This window comes from Bos taurus, chromosome 10 (assembly GCF_002263795.3).
Source record: "Bos taurus isolate L1 Dominette 01449 registration number 42190680 breed Hereford chromosome 10, ARS-UCD2.0, whole genome shotgun sequence".
NCBI classification, from domain to species: Eukaryota; Metazoa; Chordata; class Mammalia; order Artiodactyla; family Bovidae; genus Bos; species Bos taurus.
The window spans coordinates 43,117,775-43,131,642 of record NC_037337.1 but is presented as its reverse complement, the minus strand read 5'-3'; the positions used below and the strand labels follow the sequence as shown (position 1 = coordinate 43,131,642).

Here is a 13,868-nt window from a genome sequence, read left to right as displayed (position 1 = left end):
GATATATGCAATAACATAGCTATAATCTACAGTTATCACGTGGAACAAAATATAAGCCAAACCCCAGAAAGTATATATTTATTGATTCCAATTATATGAAAATCAGAAATAGCTTAAAGTAATGGTGATAGAAATCAGGATGGTAGCTGCCTATGAAGTTGAGATTAAGATGATAGAAGTTTTCTGTAATCTTGATTAGTGAGATGGTTACACAGGTGTAAACATTTTTCAAAACTTATCTAATTATACACTTAAGATCTGTGCATTTTACTGCATACAAATATTAGGTTCCATAAAGGACTAGTGTAGAATAAAGATATTTACTCATTGATTAAAAAAATATACATATATGTATATATATGAATGAATGAATGTGAAAGTTGTTCAGTCATGTCTGACTCTTTGCAACCCCATGAACTGTAGCCTGCCAGGCTCCTTTGTCCATGGAATTCTCCAGGCAAGAACACTGGAGTGGGATAGCCATTTCCTTCTCCAGGGGATCTTCCCAACCCAGGGATCGAAGCCAGGTCTCCCACATTGCAGGCCAATTCTTTACTGTCTGAGCTACGAGGGAAGCGTGTGTGTGTCTACCTAAAAGATCATGTGTAATTTAGTGCTGAAATACCTGTTTGGGCTCAGTTACATGTGAGTATTTCTAAATTTTTAGAAATACCTGTCAGTATAGTTTTTAAAAGTTACTTTGGCATTATATTGTTTATGTCACCTTTCTTTGAAAATTATTTTCTAACAAGGCAACAACTTCCAGGGTAAAGGATAATCTTATTTTGGAGTAATAGACCTCCTTTCTGCCTCATGGGAAACCTGTATGCAGGTCAAGGAGCAACAGTTAGAACCAGACATGGAACAATGGACTGGTTCAAAATTTGGAAAGGAGTACATCAAGGCTGTGTACTGTTACCCTGCATATTTAACTTCTATGCAGAGTACATCATGTGAAATACTGGGCTGGATGACTCACAAGCTGGAATCAAAATTGCGGGGAGAAATATCAACAACCATAGCTGTACAGATGATACCACTCTAATGGCAGAAAGCGAACAGGAACTAAAGAAACTCTTGATGAGGGTGAAAGAGGAGAGTGTAAAAGCTGACTTAACATTCAGAAAACAAAGTATCGGGTCCTATCACTTCATGGCAAATATGGGGAAAAAATAGAAACAGTAACAGACTTTATTTTCTTGGGCTCCAAAGTCACTGTGGACATTGACTGCAGCCACGAAATTAAAAGACACTTGCTCCTTGGAGGAAAAACTATGACAAATCTAGACAGTGTATTAAAAAGCAAAGATACCACTTTGCCGACCAAAGTCCTTATAATCAAAGCTATAGTTTTTCCAATAGTCATGGCAGATGTGAGAGCTAGACCATAAAGAAGGCTGAGTGCCAAAGAATTGATGCTTTTGAATTGTGGTGCTGGAAAAGATTTCTTGAGAGCCCCTTGGACTGCAAGGAAATCAAATCTGTCAGTCCTAAAGGAAATCAACCCTGAGTACTCATTGGAAAGACTGATGCTAAAGCTGAAACTCTAATACTTTGGCCACCTAATGCAAAGAGATGACTTATATTGGAAAAGACCCTGATGCTGGGAAAGATTGAGAGCAGGAGTAGAAGGGGACGACAGAGGATGAGGTGACTAGATGGCATCACTGACTCAATGGAGATGAATTTGAGCAAACTCTGGGAGATAGTGAAGGACAGGGAAGCCTGGTGTGCTGCAGTTCATGGGGTCACAAAGAGTCAGACACAACTTAGCAACTGGCAGTAACAACAACATTAAGATTTTCAGGAACTCTGGTAATTAATGCATTTGTTTCCGTATTCTCTGCTGTAAGAATTGGACATAACTAAATATAATAAAAGTATACTTTTCAGAAGCTAAATATGCTAGAAGCTGAGAATATAACTTAAAAAACAGGAAATTCTGCTGAATTGGAGTTTGATTCAGTTATCATCACTTCTCATTATTCATGCCAATTACTGGTAATAAGATTTGTTATTACCACTAAATTTGTTAATAAGATTAGATGATATAAAAGGTTTGTATTGTTTTTGCCAAGCGATACATTTCTTTAAACTATTCTGAGCTCTGCCATACACTTGATTCTTTAAGAGGTACATGATATTTCTCCTTTTTAAAATTCTTCTCTATAAAGCTCTGAGATTAGCAGAAGGAGAATGACTGCATAATAATTATTAATAACAAGTTAACAACTTCTGCTGGGTAAACAATTTTAACCCTAGAAACCTTGACCGTAGAATCACTGACTTAGCATATTTTATGTTTGCTTTAATCTCTAACATTATTACTTTTTCTTTTTTTTCCAATTTTATCTTAGTTATACTTACACTTAAAGCTTTCTGTTTAAACTTCACCTTTTTATTTACCTGTGGGAATTATGTGGAAAAATCTTGATAGTGCTTTGAATTTTTTTTAAACAAAAATCATTAATTTATTGCAGAAATCAGAACAGGTTATGTTACTATTAACTGTTGGCATGAGGATGATGATGAAGTTAATTTTGTATGAACTTTCCGTTTATGAGCACTTCTGTTAATGATAGTTCTGCTGTGATCTGAACAGGAACGAGTTCAAAAGACCTTTCCTCATCCAATTGATAAATGGGCTATTGCTGATGCACAGTCTGCCATAGAGAAACGAAAAAGAAGAAATCCTCTCTTACTGCCTGTGGACAAAATCCATCCTTCATTGAAGGTAAAAGCAAACAAGCAAACATACAATAACAAGACACACAAAAAACTGTTGAGAGAAGTTTTTAACAAATAGTCCTTTATATAGTGTTTATGTATCTATATACATGGTCTATAAATATATTTATGTGTTTATATACGTGGTCTATGTGACTGTGTATGTGCAGTTGAATATGTATATACTTGTATATACACATACACACACACATACATATATATGTTCCTTAATATATGCAAAAAGCAAAAAGAAATATACTCTGATAAAATCAGTTGCTTTTCAAATAGTATTAAAAGTTAATGATAAGAAATAATGCATCTTTTTGGCATCTTCTGATGACTGCTACGCTGATTAACTTTTAGCTTTTTGTTGTGTATAATGCAAAAGCTACTGTGAGTTCAGAACTGTTTTTAAATTCATTTGTATTTGTTATAGATATTTTTATATACATTGGTAAAGTTGGGTGTTGGGTAGGATATATTATTTAGTCTGTACAGAGTAGCTGGTGTACCTGGATTTGAATATCCCTTGGTAGCAGTTTTAGAACCCCCCACATATATGTCATCCCCTCAGTAGAAACCGTTGTAATTTGGGAATATTAATTAAAAAATGCAAATATTTGTCAGATGGGTTTTGGATAATATAGCAAGAGGTTTTCAGTGAAGTCCAGTCTAAGATTTCTGTCTTAGAATCAACTATCGCTTCTTGTTTGATACTAAAGACAGATTTGTTAGATTTAAAAAATAAAAACCAAAACCCCGATACTGAGCCAACAGCTCATTTTACATCCTGTGGTACCTTTGAGTTTAGACATTTGGTTTCTGGAAAGTTGTTTATAAGCAAGAATGTTAAATAAAAATTTTAAGTGCGTTTTACCTGCTACTTGACAGTGCTGCCATTTTTGGGAATTAAATTGTTTATTTTTTCCACAGGAAGTTTTAGGGTACAAAGTGGACTACCATGTATCCCTGTATATTGTGGCTGTGCTGGAGTATATCTCAGCTGATATTTTGAAATTGGCTGGTAATTATGTTTTTAATATCCGACATTATGAAATATCTCAACAAGACATTAAAGTGTCAATGTGTGCAGATAAGGTAAGTGTTAAAAAGTATTTTTAAATTTAGCTAGAATGCTAGTGATTATGTCACTTCTATCTCTGTTTTTTAATACATGGTTATATTAGTGATTTTTATAATTCCTAGTGTTGCAAGACAGAAAAATGGTGGCCTTATAGACTAATAACAATGATATTTTCAGATTTTTCAGCATGTGGTGGGATGAGAATCTCTTTTTTTCCATCAAAACTTCTTTACATGCAGAGAAAAAACATCCAAAACCTCAAACAAGTTTTAAAAAAGTAGTTTTTTTGTATTTTTAGAAAGATAATAAATCCAGAATATTCAGATACTTTTAAGAAGTAATTTTGAAAAACATACTTAGATTTTGCAGCATAATTCAGTGGGGCATAAGGAAAGAGAAGATTTTACAATGCCAGAGTTACTTTCTTCGGATCGTTTTTTTTGTTACTTCATTCTTCCTGTCTGTAAGCTACTGAGGAAAGAAATTGAGTCTTTTATTTTCCTCTCTCCTCCTTTTCTTCCCTTTCTACTTTCCTCCTTTTTTTTTTCTTTTGAAATCAACATTTCTGAATGCTTGTTATGTGTCAGATACTGCCCTGAGCAATGTACAACACTGAGCATATCAGCAGTCCCTATGTTAGAAGGAATTTATTTTAGTGGGTAATAAATGTATTATAAACAAATAATTGCAGTACAAGATAATTAAAACTATTATTATACAAATGAATCAAAGGTGCAGTGAAGAAAGTGATTAACTCTGGATAGGGGAGACCAGAAGCACTTCATAGAGAAGGTGCCTAAGCTAGACCTCTAGGTGTGAGTTACCCCAGGGCCTGGCCTAGGCCCCTGGTTCTTCACCTTGCACATCAGAGTTACCAGTATTTATTATTTATTACCAGTATTTAAAAGAATACTGACGTCTGCATCTTGCCTCTAGAGGGTCTTATTTACTTGGCCTGGGGTTGGCCTTTAGGCTCACAAGTGATTCTGATGTACGGTTAACAATTGAGAGCCATTGTACTACGCCATAGTCTCAAAAATGATTTTTCACTTAAATTTTATCGTAGAAATTCCTTGTCATTTCTGTTTGACTTCTCAAAAAATGAAAAACAATGATTATATGTTTTTTTTAACTTAGTTTCTAGCTCACTTTTAGAAAAGTCGCATGTACAAAAAAAGATACCCCCTTGTACTCTAAACCACTTGAGAGTAGGTTATTGACATAGTTTAGTGTATCATATGAAGAAAAACATTTTCCTGTATAATCACACTGTGACAGTCAAAATCCAGGAAATGAATGCTGATACACTATATTATGTAATCCTCAGACCCTGTTCAGGTTTTGCCAGTTGTCCCAGTGACGTCTTTTAAGCAGAATGATCCTGTTCAGAATCATGTGCTGTGTTTAGTTGTCATGTATCTTTTTCTTCTCCTTGTTCACTCTGGAACAGTTCATTCTTCCTTTAACTTTTATGACCTTGACATTTTATGACCTTGACATGCTTATTAATGTTTAAAATGCTCTTCAGTTTTTTCTGACATTTTCTCTTGATAAGTTTCAGGTTATGTATGGAGCTGTGGCAGAAATGCCATAGAAATTCTTCTCATTGTACTTTGTCACACGACAGCAGTTTTGATGTGTCCCATTTTTGGTGATGGTCACTTCAATCCCTTGATTAAGGGTTTGTCTCCTAGATTTCTCTACTTTAAAGGACTCCTTACCCTTTGGTAATTAATGAATATTTTGTGGAGTATCTTAAGGCTATGTAAATATCTTGATCCTCATCACACTTTGTGGTGGTTTAGTCGCTAAGTCGTGTCCAACTCTTGCTACCCAATGGACTGTAGCCTCCCGAGCTCCTCTGTCCATGGGATTCTCCAGACAAGAATACTGGAGTGGGTTGCCATTTCCTTTTCCAGAGGATCTTCCCGAACCAGGGATTGAACCCAGGTCTCCTGCATTGCAGGCAGAATCTTTACCAACTGAGCTACAATTTATTTTAATATGGACTCATTGATTCTTATTTTATTAAGTGAAACATAACTTGTTACTTTATTAGTTATTTTGATATTCAGATTGTCTCAAGTTGACCAGTGGGAGCCCCTTCAGTTTGCTTCTCTGTCCCTGTCTCTCTTTTGACATAAGATGCTCCAGGTTCAACTTGTTCTTTACCTGGTTACTCAAGCCTGGAATTAGTTGTTTTCTAAAAATCCCTGGTTCCTTTTAGTGGAGAATGGTATTTAGAAACCATGATCTTGGTGCTCGATGAGCTCATTGATACTGGAGTGTTACTCCTCCGATCTCTCTAAGGTCAAAATTAGGGAATATGTGTGTGTGTGTGTTTGTATACATACATACATGGGCTTCCCTGGTGGCTCAGTGGTAAAGAATCTGCCTGCCAAAGCAGGAGATGTGGGTTTAATCCCTGGGCTGGGTAGATCCCGTGGAGAAGGAAATGGCAACCCACTCCAGTATTCTTGCCTGAGAAATCCCGTGGACAGAGGAGCCTGGCAGACTACAGTCCATGGGGTCACAAAAGTGTCAGACAAAACTTAGTGACTGAGACAACAATAATAACACATACATATACATCTGTATTTATATCTTATGTATCTTTAGATGAGTTCTCTTCAATCCAGGTTCATTACCACAGACTTCATTTTCGCCTCCCCATTTTTACATTTGTAATTCTGTTATCTGATAGAAACTTGGCTCCTGTTTTTCTTAATATATTTATTTGTTTGATCAACACTTCTGTATGTGACCAGTCTCCCAGCAGGCCTATCTCCCCACTCTGGTGTAGACACCCTATTTTGGCATAGAAACCCTTCTCCTTCTTTGTATACTTTGTCCTAACCCTCCTCAGATTCTGACAGTCCCATCTTGGTCCACTGCTGCTGGACCAGCTTCCCGTGCAAATACCCTCCTTACCCACTAGGGCTCCAGCACCCTGCATCAAGCTGCGCTATTCTGTGGATAGTCTCTATACTCTGATTGATCGCTAACATCTTGTGCCCCAACCCTACACTCCTGTAAACACCCTCCCTACTCCTCTCAGGAACTAGCACACTGAGATGGGGCGCTGCAGCTTTTCCCCACACCCTCATGCAGGGATTCCTCCTTTATTTGCCCCATTCCTCCACTCTCCCTGCCCTGAATAGTGGCTTTGCGTGGGATTATTGAGAGACTGTGGGAAGGGGAGACTTTATTCTATATCTGAGTCAGTTAACTTTTCTCTGACTCTTTTAAAAAGCAAAAGTAGTTAAATTCTTAGACAAATACACAGTCTCAGAATTACAAGAGACCAGATCTATATGCAAACTGACAGGTGGTAGTCACATAGCGTCTGTTTGAGCACTGGGGAGCTTATTGCTCATAAAACTGTCTATTCATTTTTATAGAATTCTAGTTAGGTGAAATGTCTTCCTCATAGAGAGTTAAAATTAACTTTCCTATTAACTTTTTTCCAGACTAGCTGTTTTTTATTAGCAAGAATATACTTGATAATTCAATATGTACAATTTTAAACACATCATGCTTTGTAAAAAATTTTTTGGATGGAATTATCCAAAAGAGAATTTATTAAAATTCAGTGCATTTTTAGGGTACAAACCTGTAGTAGAGCTATAAATATCAAGTATGGCATGCATTAAAAATTTTTTTACTGAAATATAATTGATTTACAATGTTGTGTTTAATTTCTATTGTGCAGCAAAGTGACTTAGTTTTATATATATATATATATATATATATATACTTTTTTTCATACTCCTTTCTATTACAGTTTATCATAGGATATTAAATATAGTTTCTTAGATATATAGTTTCTACTATGCAGTAGGACCTTATTATTTACTCATCCTATATATAAAAAGTCAGTTTTCATCTGACTTTCCTATTAACTTTGATTCCCTAATTCGATGAAACTGTTTTTCAGAATAAGTCATTCTGTTATTAAAGCATTTTTCCATGTACTAAATTTTCACCTTTTGAGACTTTGCAAACCAATCTTTTTGACATGATTTTCAGATTTTCTTTGAATTGCTCTTAGACTGTGATTTCAAAAATAAAGACAACAGACTAGATTTGTTCTGACCACACAAAGTGCAATGAAATGCCTACTTCCTTTATTCGATATGATGTTCTTTTATTATTTTACTGTTAACTTTTTGGAGCACACATGTTGTTCTGTTTACTTAATGAGTTTACAGATGTTCCAACTTTTTCACAGGAGATGCTAGTATGTTATATATCTCAACTCCCTAGGACTTTTCACGTGAGGTACTAGTATGTTATATCTTTGATTTCTTACAATGTGTGCTGTTGGTATATTTTTTTTATCCAAGTTTGAATTCAAATTTATCTCTCTAAAACTTAATACTGTTATTGAGACTATGTCCAGCATATCAAGATATTATAAAAATCTGATTTTGTTATTCATCATTGTAGATATCCTACTAGCTTTTTATAATATATGCCAGTCTAAGAAACTTAGTTTGTTTCAGTTTGAATTATTTATTAAAAATATTATAAAAAGTATAATAGGTGATATTCCTCATATAATGTTATTAGAGGCATCCTTCTAGATTAATAAATTACCACTTTTTTTCACTACGGGCTTTTAGTTAGCTGCCATTTCACCTCTTTGTCTAATTCGGGTATCAGCAGGCTTTATCTGTAAAGGACCAGATAGATGGATGAATATTTTAGGTTTTGTGGGCTATATATATATATATATATTTGCCTTTCTTGGAACCACTCAGCTTTGCTTTTGTGGCAAGAAAGCAGCCGTAAAACAATGAGTTTAGGCTGTGCTCTAGTAAAACTTTATTTATACAAAAGGCAGTAGGCTCATTGTGGACTGTGGGCTAGTTTGCCCATCCTTTCCTCCTGTGATTCCAAATTTGTCACAAGAGACTGTCATATGTATAGCAAAGATCCAAATGACTTTATTTGTGGGACTAGTCATGTGAATGGAGTAATGAGACTAGTGTGATATGGTGTGATCTTAGTAAATCTAAACTGATTTCCTGTGAGCACTGTTTCAGGAACTTATAAGCCATCTGTTTAATAAACTGTTCAAAGTGCTTTCTAGAGGTCTCTAATTTTCCCAGACAAGGTCATATAATTTGACAGAGAACTTGAGAATCAAGTTTTTTTCTGCACTTAAAAAAAGCAGCATTTGACTATATGATGTATTCTGGCCCATCAGAGATTCCTGAGAATAGGTATATGATCATAGGAAGGAATTTTAAAGCTCAACCCTTCATATATTTTCACTATTAAGGAAAATAATATTCAGATTGGAAAAATAGAAAATATATGCTTAAGAGGAAATTTGATGTTTAAGCAAGGCAAAGCCTTTGACTGTGTGAATCACAATAAACTGTGGAAAATTCTGAAAGAGATGAGAATACCAGACCACCTGACCTGCCTCTTGAGAAACCTATATGCAGGTCAGGAAGCAACAGACTGGTTCCAAAAAGAAAAGGAGTACATCAAGGCTGTATATTGTCACCCTGCTTATTTAACTTATATGCAGAGTACATCATGAGAAACCCTGGGCTGGAAGAAGCACGAGCTGGAATCAAGATTGCCAGGAGAAATATCAGTAACCTCTGATATGCAGATGACACCACCCTTATGGCAGAAAGTGAAGAGGAACTAAAAAGCCTCTTGATGAAAGTCAAAGAGGAGAGTGAAAAAGCTGGCTTAAAGCTCAACATTCAGAAAACGAGGATCATGGCATCTGGTCCCATCGCTTCATGGGAAATTGATGGGGAAACAGTGGAAAGAGTGTCAGACTTTATTTTGGGGGGCTCCAAAATCACTGCAGATCGTGATTGCAGCCACGAAATAAAAAGACATTTACTCCTTGGAAGGAAAGTTATGACCAACCTAGAGAGCATATTCAAAAGCAGAGATTTTAGTTTGCCAACAAAGGTCCGTCTAGTCAAGGCTATGGTTTTTCCTGTGGTCATGTATGGATGTGAGAGTTGGACTGTGAAGAAAGCTGAGTGTCAAAGAATTGATGCTTTTCAACTGTGGTGTTGGGGAAGACTCTTGAGAGTCCCTTAGACTGCAAGGAGATCCAACCAGTCCATCCTAAAGGAGATCAGTCCTGGGTGTTCATTGGAAGGACTGATGCTGAAGCTGAAACTCCAATACTTTGGCCACCTCATGTGAAGAGTTGACTCATTGGAAAAGACCCTGATGCTGGGAGGGATTGGGGGCAGGAGGAGAAGGGGACGACAGAGGATGAGATGACTGAATGCCATCACTGACTCGTTGGACACGGGTTTGAGTGAACTCCGGGAGTTGGTGATGGACAGGGAGGCCTGACGTGCTGTGATTCATGGGGTCACAAAGAGTCGGACACGACTGAGCAACTGAACTGAACTGATTCAAGGCAAGAGAGAGTAAGAGCACAGAGCTGTTCTGAAGATTATTTCTGTGGACCCAGATGTCATAGGAGTTGAGTTCTTCTGTATTTTTTCTTTTGTTGTAATATTATTCTGTTTCAAGAACTGATTCTCCTTTACTATTCTTGTGAACATGACCAAGAACTGCTTTTATTGTCCTAACATTTATTCTGATCCTTAACTCAGTCTTTAGCCATTCATTACAAGTCTTGTGTCTGCTCAGTCACTCAATTGTGTCTGACTCTTTACAGTCCCATGGACTATAGCCCACCAGGCTCCTCTGTCCATGGGATTATCCCAGCAGGAATACTGGAGTGGGTTGCCATTTCCTCCCCCAAGATATCTTCCCTATCCAAGGATCAAACCCCTGTCTCCAATGTGGTTCCTCCATTAGCAGGTGGATTCTTCACTCCTGAGCCACCTGGGAAGGCTATTGCAAGTCATTACAAGTCTTAGCAATTTCAGTTCAGTTCAGTCGCTTAGTCGTGTCCGACTCTTTGCGACCCCATGAATCGCAGCACGCCAGGCCTCCCTCTCTATCTCCAACTTCCAGAGTTTACTCAAACTCACATCCATCGTGTCAGTGATGCCATCCAGCCATCTCATCCTCTGTCGTCCCCTTCTCCTCCTGTCCCCAATCCCTCCCAGCATCAGGGTCTTTTCCAATGAGTCATCTCTTTTCATGAGGTGGAAAGTATTGGAGTTTCAGCTCCAACTCACAAAGTATTGGAGTTTCAGCTTCAGCATCAGTCCTTCCAATGAACACCCAGGACTGATCTCCTTTAGGATGGACTGGTTGGATCTCCTTGCAGTCCAAGGGACTCTCAAGAGTCTTCTCCAACACCACAGTTGAAAAGCATCAATTCTTTGACGCTCAGCTTTCTTCACAGTCCAACTCTCACATCCATACATGACCACAGGAAAAACCATAGCCTTGACTAGACGGACCTTTGTTGGCAAACTAAAATCTCTGCTTTTGAATATGCTCTCTAGGTTGGTCATAACTTTCCTTCCAAGGAGTAAATGTCTTTTTATTTCGTGGCTGCAATCACGATCTGCAGTGATTTTGGAGCCCCCCAAAATAAAGTCTGACACTCTTTCCACTGTTTCCCCATCAATTTCCCATGAAGCGATGGGACCAGATGCCATGATCCTCGTTTTCTGAATGTTGAGCTTTAAGCCAGCTTTTTCACTCTCCTCTTTGACTTTCATCAAGAGGCTTTTTAGTTCCTCTTCACTTTCTGCCATAAGGGTGGTGTCATCTGCATATCAGAGGTTACTGATATTTCTCCTGGCAATCTTGATTCCAGCCTGTGCTTCTTAATTTGCAAACATACAATATATGTATGCTCTTCAAGCAGGTATCTTTTGTGCATTTACTGTGCATCAAATGCTGTGGATTTTAAGATGAAATTACAGCTCTTATCTGTAGATATGTCAGTATAAGTTAGGTGCTTATATAGAAAAGAGAGGGGATGCTTATGGAGGACTGAAGCCAGGGAAAGATTTTAATGGAGGAGTTCAGGAAGAGTTGGGAAAAGCTGTACAAAGACAATTTTATTTGAGCTAAGTGATGAAAATTACTAAGGATTTATCAGGTGAATAAATGTGAGAGTTGGAAGGAAAGAGAAGTAAGAGAAGGTGAAGGACAGGAGAATAGAAGGACCTGACCAGTTTTAAGAGCTGTTTGTAATTGGAGTTAAAAGGATTTGGGGACTGATTTGGTGTGAAAGTTGAGAAGTGTTAAGTCTAGGGTAAGGACAAGTTTTCTAGCTATGAAGTAGATGATGCTTGATTAGTGATTCTCAAGTGGAGTGTACATGTATGGGTTTGTCAGACAGAGAGATACCTAGCCAGCCTTTCATAGCACTTGTCTAGATTCCAGAGAGATTCTGACATAAATATTTAGGGAGTCGTTATCTAGTGATTGATAATCATCTAAGAAGGTGAGCTCATTCAGAAGAAAATATAGTACATGTTTCAGACTGATGGCCTGTTATTGAATAGGGGTTTTCCACCTAGTGAATAGGGGCTCCAGGTTTATTTTTTAAAATTTTGAATTATTTGCAATCTGTTTATATTTAAAAATAATGAAAATTCTACATAAAATCTAGATTTCAGACTCTTGAAAAAGAAAATCAAAATGCCTGATAAAACAGCTACCATTGAGCACACTTTCCTGTTTAGGTCCATGCACTTTCTAGTTTGCCACACTGCCTGTCACCTCTTCTGTATTAATATGATGTGTCATCTGCCTGACTCCTGTAGCATTTACATTCAGGATTTTGGGTGTCGTGTGGCCAAAACAGTTCCAAAAATGGGACCCTTCAGTGGGTGGCAGGGAAGGTAAGCAGTAGAGAAGGAGGCCTCACTGACAGAATGGTGTATGAGAAGCCAAGGGAAGAGAAAGTTTTAAGAGGTTCTGGTTATCTGTGTTAATAACTAGAGAAAACAAAAAGATATTCAGACATTATTAGTGAGTTTCAGTAGAGTGGTGAGCTTGAGAACTAAGAAATTAGAGATACAAAGTACAGACTACTTTAAAAATATCTCTAGTGGGGGAAGAGAAGACAGTTCTGTGTCATACTTTCCATTCTTTTGTGTGTCTGCCTAAAATCATTAGCTAATTCCCTGTGCAGCCCAGTGGTTTCTTCAAAGGTCTTAAGTGGCTGAGAATGGGAGGCGATGATGTTCAGTTGCAGGAGGGCGAGTTGCATGGAGAGGGCAATGAAGAGAAGAGGGATTTTAGAGTATCACAGAAGATGAGGCTGGGGAGGTAGGCTGGGGTTAAATTGTAAGTGGCTTTATCTTCATGAAATTAGAATTGTATACTGAAAGCAATGAAATCCAGTATCATGTATATGTAGGATGTGACACAATTTGGTTTTAGGAACATAATTTTGGAACTGGGGTTGGGAAGAAACCTGTGGCAAGGAGGTCATATTGCAAGACCTTCTAAGAGGTGATATGGCTCTTTAATAGTCTAATTTGAAGCTTGGAGGGTAATGGAGAGAACTGACCAGCTTTAAGAAATATTTTTGAGTTAGATTTAAAAGATCAGGAAAGCAGAATTCATGTTTATTTTGCTTACTGCTATATCTTACCAACATCTGGCACAATTTCTGGTGATCAGTAGATATTTTTGAGAATGAATGAATATCTCATATTGTCAGAATTTGCTCATTCTCTTAATTGTTTTACTTTTGGAGCTTCCTTTTTGGAAATGTGCTTTTTTTTCTCTCTCTTAAATTCTAGGAAAGTAGTTTTCAGTTAGTCATGCATATATAATTAAGTAGGTCCAATTTTTCTTTTATTTTTAAACTATCAATGTTTTTAATTCTAAAAAGTATGGTCACCTTTTTCCTGTTGACTTTAATATACATCCAGCTACTGAGTGTTGGTTGACTCAAGTCCATAGTACCAATCTTTATTCTTTCCTGAAAGGGGAAATTGTCACTATAGCAATTTAAGCATCTGTGGGATGCTTGATTTTAACAAAGAACTTTCTATAGCAGTTGTTAATGTAGTAAATATGCATCAGAAAAGCATCATGCTATTTCTATATTTTGTGTCTTGTTTCATTTTTCTCCTTTAAACTCCACTTAAGTGCACCTAAGCATTCTTACAGTAGGATA

The 13,868-nt window shown here is 37.1% G+C and overlaps 1 protein-coding gene across 1 annotated transcript in view; it reads left to right on the top strand.

Moving 5' to 3' along the window:
- The window catches only part of SOS2 (SOS Ras/Rho guanine nucleotide exchange factor 2), a 105,644-nt gene that overhangs the window by 26,604 nt on the left and 65,172 nt on the right, over positions 1-13,868 (top strand). Inside the window, exons 3-4 of the mRNA XM_024997980.2 lie at positions 2,603-2,734; positions 3,661-3,825. Of these exons, the coding sequence (XP_024853748.1) occupies positions 2,603-2,734; positions 3,661-3,825 (297 nt within the window). The remainder of the gene's footprint in view (positions 1-2,602; positions 2,735-3,660; positions 3,826-13,868) is intronic.